Source organism: Nicotiana attenuata, unplaced genomic scaffold, assembly GCF_001879085.1.
Source record: "Nicotiana attenuata strain UT unplaced genomic scaffold, NIATTr2, whole genome shotgun sequence".
Classification (NCBI taxonomy): Eukaryota; Viridiplantae; Streptophyta; class Magnoliopsida; order Solanales; family Solanaceae; genus Nicotiana; species Nicotiana attenuata.
This window is the reverse complement of record NW_017670633.1, coordinates 335,755-343,132: the sequence shown is the minus strand read 5'-3', so window position 1 is coordinate 343,132 and position 7,378 is coordinate 335,755. Positions and strand designations below refer to the sequence as shown.

Here is a 7,378-nt window from a genome sequence, read left to right as displayed (position 1 = left end):
AATTCTTAACGTCAGAAGAACAAGTATTAATGGCCCCAAACTCTATCATTTATGCAAATTGCAAGCTTGAATTGGTCCCTTTGTCATTTCTCTGGACTGATTTCTGCCTCATTTTGTAGAGAAAATGACAGAGAATAAAAATCCTCCATAGAAATAAAGCATGAGTTGTACAAGTAATAGTGCTCCTAAGGATTGGGGGATGACCTAATAAAAGAGCCACCTGGGACCCATCATGACTCATCTGCTTTTTCGCACTTTAATTAAACATTTGTCCAAATACATTATACATACAGAGAAAAAAAAAAGATATTAAATTTCAATATTTCATGCACCAACTTTAATAATTCCGATCCCTTGCCTATATAAACATGTCAAGCAACCCCTCTTCATTTCACAGCCAAGTAGAAAAACTTGATTGTCTTTTGCAACTCTAGCATTTTGTGTGAGAGACAGAGTGCTAGAGATTTGCAATTCTTTGGCTAGAAGCATTCTTACAAAAAAGAGATGGCTGCTATTTCTGGTCACTGGGCTTTTGCATTTGGTGTCCTTGGTAAATATAAATATGTTTTCTTTCTAAAATATATATGTTCAATGTGTTGAGGTTAAACTCATCGCCTCTTTTCTTTTTCTTTTGTGTAATTAATTTGCAGGTAACATCGTCTCCTTCATTGTGTTCCTTTCTCCACTGTGAATCTCCAGCCATATACATATTTTTTTTTGAAATGTTCATTTTATTTGACTTGTAATCTGACTGACGCCATATTTTCCCAATTGCAGGCCTACGTTTTATAAGATATACAAGAAGAAATCAACAGAAGGCTATCAATCAATCCCGTACGTGGTTGCGCTCTTTAGTTCCATGCTTTGGATATACTATGCACTTCTCAAGACCAACGCTACACTCCTCATCACTATAAACTCCTTTGGGGTCTTCATTGAAACTATCTACGTTGGTTTCTACCTTTTCTACGCGCCAAAGAAAGCCAAGGTAAGGTTTTACAAGACATCTATAGTTAAGGAGTTTTTTTTTTCAATCTTTCCTCTTTCTAAAGCAAGAAAATTACATGTAATTTTTATTTAATTAATGCAGGTCCAAACTGTGAAGATGCTCCTATTATCTGTGGTTGGTGGCTTTGGTGCTATAGTTCTGGTTACCCAATTTTTATTCAAAGGAGCAGTTCGAGGGCAAATAGTTGGATGGATTTGCCTAGTGTTTTCCTTGTGTGTGTTTGTAGCACCCTTAGGCATTGTGGTGAGCTTTTACATACAAATAATTTCAAACATGGTCGTCTTCTCGTTTTTCCTCCCATGCATGAAGAATATAATGCTGATGATTTTTATCAATTTTATGCAGAGAAAAGTAATAAAAACAAAGAGTGTGGAATACATGCCATTACTTCTATCAGTATTTCTCACATTAAGTGCAGTGATGTGGTTCTTCTATGGTCTTCTACTAAAGGACATCAACATAGCTGTAAGTTCTTTAATTGCATGTATCGACGTTTTTACGTACGTAAAATTTCTTGGATCTTATCAATGTAAGTCATACGTGTACTTTACTTGTTATCTTATATAGGCTCCAAACGTATTGGGATTCATCCTTGGTATTGTCCAAATATTGCTATATGTAGTATACAACAAAAAAGAGAAAGCAAACCTAAAAGAGCAGAAACTTCCAGAGATACAAAAGCCAGCAGTCATAGTGGTGGACGAGAACATGAACAGTAAAAAGCTTCCAGCAGAACTGACACAGGAACAGATTATTGACATAGTGAAGCTTGGTTTACTGGTTTGCTCAGATAAAGTTAACGTAGCCTCTCGTCCACATGATACTACTTGTGGAGTTAAAGCACCTAAAGTTGAAAACATGCCCAAGCTGCAAACTGTAGAAGCCTAGGACAGTTAATTACTTAATGTCAGGCTTGGAATTAGCATTGATCTCAGTGCAGCATATATATAGTTTTCCTAAGTAATCCTGGTGTGTTTGTACACAAGTTATCTCTATATAAGCTCATATATGGTTTGTGTAAGCTTTCTCTTGGCATGTCCTATAAAAGAATAAAATGGTCATCTCGATCTATATATGAGAGGCTAGGCGTGAATGTTTTCTTTTACAGCAATAAAAGTAACTATTTATAGTTTATCCCTGTTGATTCCTATATGTAAGCGTTAAAAGTGTATTTTTGCTGTATCGTTTTTATACACTATCACTATACATCTAGGCATGATAGAATCTTTAACTAAACTCGCATAGAATTAGGCCGATAGAGATAAAGGATGCCATAAAAATTATGAAGATTAAAAATGCCCCATAGTATCTTCGTAAAGATCTGAAAATGTCTTGAAGAGGTTGGAGAATGATCACTCATACTATTTAATGTTATACTAAGAGGTGGTAGAATGCGTCACTAGTGGAAAAAGTACCTTGAATATTCCAATTTATAAGAACAAAAAGAAAATATTCAAAAAGTTGTGTGAACTTTGTAACATTATATACTAATGAGTCATCCGACAAAACTTTAGGATAAAATGACAAATTATAGATCTACTCAAGGACATTACAAAAGTGACCAAGAATCAGTTTGGATATGTGCTCGATAGATCTACAACAGAAGATATATTCTTGTTAAGAAGATTGCAAAGATTATCGCAAGAGGAAAAAAAAAATAGAACTTAATATCCGTTGATCTAGAGAATATACATAGAGTACCATGATATTTCCTTGCTGGGGGCCGGAAGAGAAAAGATTTCATGTTAATATACAAATGTTATAAAGAAGGACATGTAGGAGTTTCATTTAACGTGAAAACAATAGTAAGCTATAAAGGGAGCTACTTCTCTCGTAACATTGACCTGTACTTATATCACTACTAGAAAAACATCAATTTGTGATCGAATTTTGCGACTGAAAATGAAGTAGTCGCTAATGGGACTACTTTTGCGACCGCAGTAGTCGGAAAGGGATTGAATTTTTATTTCTTATTTTTTTTTTTTAAAAACGACTATTATTCCGACCAAGGCAGTGGGAAAACAGCGCGCCAATTTCCCGCCTTCATCTTGCGACCGATTCGGTCGGACATTAAAAAGTCAAATATTTCTGTTGACCCACTAAGCGACTGTGCAGGTCGCAAAGTTAAAATTAAAATAATAAAAGAATTTTAAGCGGGTTTGCGACTACGGTGGTCTGTAACATTAATCTAATATTCCACATCCAAACCCTATTTTTCCAATTTCCTGTATCTCTCTCTCTCTGCTCGCCGATAACACCCCCCCCCCCCCCTCTTTGCTCGACACCGATAACCTCCCTCTCCCCAAATATATATATCCCACTATGTCTATGTGGAATTCCATAATAGACAACTAATTTCCTCAACTAGATCGGTTCTGCTGCTTCACCGTTATACCCTACTAATTTCCCCTTCTCTTGCTACTCATAATTCAACTTAGAACAGGGAAAGGAGCATCTGTGTTATCTTTAGTGTGCAGAAAATTTGTACCTTGTGGACACTCATTTTGCAGGTTATGTTCAAGTGAACTTTGGGTTGAAGGAGGTAATTGCCCACTTTGCAACAATTTCATATTGGAAATTCTAGACATTTTCTGATTAAATCATCAAATATTTATTCAATTTTTACATATTCAGAATTACTCTGCAAATTTTGTTTAGATTAATGTTGTTATTTCTTTTCTTCTCTTTTATTTTTTTTATTTTTTGTGTGCATTTTCTCTTGTTTGTCCGATAAATGTATCTAGTAGTACTTGAAATATCCATTGTGATTGTGTTTCCTCCTTTTGTATATTAACTTAATTTGCTTGTCTTGTATGAAAACTTATATTGGATTGGATTTCATCTATTGGATTATGTGTGGCAGATTTATTAAGTTTGTAGTAAAATATTTAATTTGTCTGTCACTTAACAGCTTGAATAAAGTTGCAACTGAGCATCATTTTGGATGTGAATTTGATGTGTATATTAACAAAATCATATATATACTGAGGGGGTTTTCAAGAGTGTTGAATAATTTTTTATTTCACCATGTATAATATGGAACTATGAATAGAGAGAGTTAAATAATCTAGAAGGATGTCAGAGCCTTTTATGAAGTTGGTAAACTAAATCAACCTTAGCTTTGCCTTCTATATGAGACTCTATTAAACTGAATAGTGTATCGCTTACTTGAGTTTTGTTTGAAAGATGAACTTTTGACATTACTGAATATTTTTCTGGTTCATTTAGTTGGAATATAATGGTCCCAAAATTTGATTTTACAGGTTTTTCTCAAAGGAAGTTGTTAACTGAAAGTGGGGAAAGGAACATTGCTTCACTTGTACCAAGTAAGTCCTGCACTTTTTGGTTTACTTTTACTTACTTCCCTTTTTCAATATCAGCAACTCAATAAAAATGCAATTATCTCCAAGAACAATAAGTTTTTTATGCTTAATTCAAGAGATTTTCTATTAAATTCACAAAGACATCCAGTAATAAATTCCTTCGTGCTTTTTCTGGATGATGTGGAAAGAAACTATAGTTTTTTTCAAAATACTTATTGTGCCTTAGCATGTATTCAATTCAACTCATTGCAGTTTGTGTATTCTTGGTGTAATTGTAAGATGGCCCCAGGATGTAAACAATTTTGTGGATTTTCATTATGTGTATGCATTATGACTCAAATGCCATATCCTATTCAATTTAGTCTTATAATTTTCTTGTTAGTTCCCTTTCCAAACTAGTTGGATGGATGCATGATATAGTAGTTTGGTTAGTTCTAAACTTCAGGAACCAATTATGACTAATGTCTACTTTTATCATTGTTGAATGGGTTGTCTAAGCAAACTTCCTGTTTGTTTCATTTAGTTGAGTTGAAAGTGCATCTGTATCTTGCAATTAGATGGATAATATCATTGTAAAGCAAACTTATATTTCATTGAAACTAGGATTCTCTTTTTACTTTAACACATTTGCAATCTACTGCTTTCTGGTTCTTAACAGTTAAAAATTGGAGTGCTTTAAATAGGTTCTGTTAAACAGATGCCATCCAAATAAATTCCAACATTTAGGAACCATTGTTCTGTTATCTGTGTACATACCTGCTACTTCTGATAGTGATGGCACATAAGATTCTTTTTTTTCATTGAGCTCGAACAAGAATAGTAGGAGGTTGTACCAAATTAAACTCTGTAGTACAATTATCTGCACTAGTAGAGCATGCTTATATGACTATACTGTATGATAAGGTACCTTTGTATAAGTCTCATTTGATAAGTCATATTAAATATCTTGGATTTATTTTGTGTAGATGGAGCTTGCACATCGTAGATGGATGTATAATCGAACATATCCTAATCGTAGTGGGTTGAGGGAGGAATTTATAGAAGGGGTTGCCGAATTCATAGCTAAAACAAAAACACTTCATGAATTTCTCAGTGAAGGGGTGATTAGGTGTCCTTGTATGAAATGCAAGTGCGGAAAGTTATTACAACTAGATGTTGTTAAAGTTTATCTTTATAAAAAAAGATTTATGGAAAATTATTACGTGTGAACTATTCATGGAGAGGATGTTGCTAGTGTTGGTAACGTCGATTTTCAAATTTTTTTTGATAGTGAGGGTAGTCCATTAGCAGAGAATAATGCTGAATATTCTCGATTCAGTGAAATGGTTAGGGATGCTTTTGTGATGCACCCGGGGGCTCAGTCTGAACCAAATGATGATGCTAAGCGCTTCTATGAACAGTTACAGAAAGCAAGTCGTCCATTGTATAAAGGCTCAATGCATTCTAAGTTGTCTGTCGCAGTTAGATTATTAAGTATTAAATCAGATTCAAGTATTTCTCAAGCGGGCATGGACTCTATCATTGGCCTTATGAATGAACTTAATCCGAATAAAATTGACCTACCCAAAGATTTCTACACAGCAAAGAAATTGGTTTCTAAGTTAGGACTTTCAATAGAGAGGATTGATTGTTGTGAGAAAGGTTGCATGTTATTCTATAAGGATGATGCAGCCTTAGAAAATTGCAAATTTTGTAACCAACCTCGTTACAAGAAAGTCATAAATTCAAAAAAGAAGAAGGTTCCAGTTAAGGCGATGCATTACTTACCGCTTATACCTAGGTTAAAGAGGTTGTATGCATCAATGAGCTCTGCTCCTCATATGAGATGGCACTATGAAAATAGAAGGCCACCTGGTATTTTGTGTCATCCGTCAGATGGAGAAGCATGGAAGCATTTTGATAGGGTGTTTCCGAATATTGCTAGTGAACCAAGAAACATTAGGTTGGATTTATGTGCAGACGGATTCACTCATTTTTCTGTCTCTGCTGCACCATATTCATGTTGGCCAGTGTTTGTTACGCCGTATAATCTTTCTCCTGAGCTGTGTATGACAAGTCCATATTTGTTCCTAACTTTCATTGTTCCAGGTCCGCGCAATCCGAAAAGTTTGATTGATGTATACATGCAACCTTTAATTGATGAGTTAAAGTTATTGTGGCATGAAGGTGTGGAAACATATGATATATCAACTAAACAAAACTTCAGATTGCGTGCTGCTTTGATGTGGACAATAAATGATTTTCCTACTTATGGAATGTTGTCCGGGTGGTCGACTGCAGGAAAGTTAGCTTGCCCAACTTGTATGGAAGACACAAAATACCAATTTCAATTTACCTGGTGAGAGTGTTAATTGTTTTAACCATTATAGAAATCATCTGAAAAATACTAATTTCAGTTTACCTGGACAAGCATTCAGTGAAATCCACTGAGCACAAAACCATATTGTAGCAGTACCGTAATAGTTTTGGACAAACTCACCCTAGTTCTAGCTTTCTGGCAAATGATGTATGTCTAGTGCAGCTATATATTCAAATAATCAATGGCGAGCCGCATGCACTTAAGTGTATTGAATTCAATCCCCTTTGTGGGAAAATCATACCACATGAAAAGGTAAAAAGTTAGTTTTTGGTACATGTTAAATTTTAAATACACTTCACTTTTCTTTTTATTCAAAGGGTAGCTTCCCTTGATCACTGATGTGCCAAAAGTTACAACTTGAATTTGACATCCCAAATTTTATACATGATCATTAAGAAGAAACTATTAGACTTTATGTCCTAACCAAAAGTATGCTTCAGAATACTCAAGATTCTGAAGTTGACGAAAAACTTCATGGTGGTTCATATATAACAACGGATGGTTGTCTGTTTGATCCTGAAGGATGAGTTCAAAGAAGACAGGCATAGAGTTTTTTGCTAGAGCTTCATAAGCTTAAAGAAGACAAGAATACTCACCATTGAATCATATTTTGTCAGTTTAACCAATAAATAGACTGGTGAAAACCAAGCAATTGAAAATCCATACTGTATTAGATTATTGTTTGTT

The 7,378-nt window shown here is 34.6% G+C and overlaps 1 protein-coding gene across 2 annotated transcripts; it reads left to right on the top strand.

The window, feature by feature from the left end:
* Positions 1–382: 382 nt before the first annotated feature.
* LOC109241728 (bidirectional sugar transporter N3-like) lies at positions 383–2,143 on the top strand. 2 transcript variants are annotated; one of them, XM_019408496.1, is made up of 6 exons: positions 383–550; positions 651–687; positions 778–988; positions 1,091–1,252; positions 1,355–1,474; positions 1,577–2,143. In XM_019408496.1, exons 1-6 carry the CDS (start codon positions 505–507, stop codon positions 1,895–1,897), a joined length of 897 nt encoding a protein of 298 aa, XP_019264041.1. In that variant the 5' UTR covers positions 383–504; the 3' UTR covers positions 1,898–2,143. The 2 variants fall into 2 exon arrangements, with proteins under 2 accessions (XP_019264041.1, XP_019264042.1); XM_019408497.1 differs by lacking the exon at positions 651–687.
* Positions 2,144–7,378: the final 5,235 nt, after the last annotated feature.

Excerpts from the sequence above, each read along its gene's own strand:
- LOC109241728 (XM_019408496.1), top strand. The coding sequence starts at position 505 with ATGGCTGCTATTTCTGGTCACTGGGCTTTTGCATTTGGTGTCCTTG. Across the intron at positions 1,253-1,354 it reads TAGCACCCTTAGGCATTGTG|AGAAAAGTAATAAAAACAAA; the intron begins GTGAGCTTTTAC and ends AATTTTATGCAG. Across the intron at positions 1,475-1,576 it reads TAAAGGACATCAACATAGCT|GCTCCAAACGTATTGGGATT; the intron begins GTAAGTTCTTTA and ends TATCTTATATAG.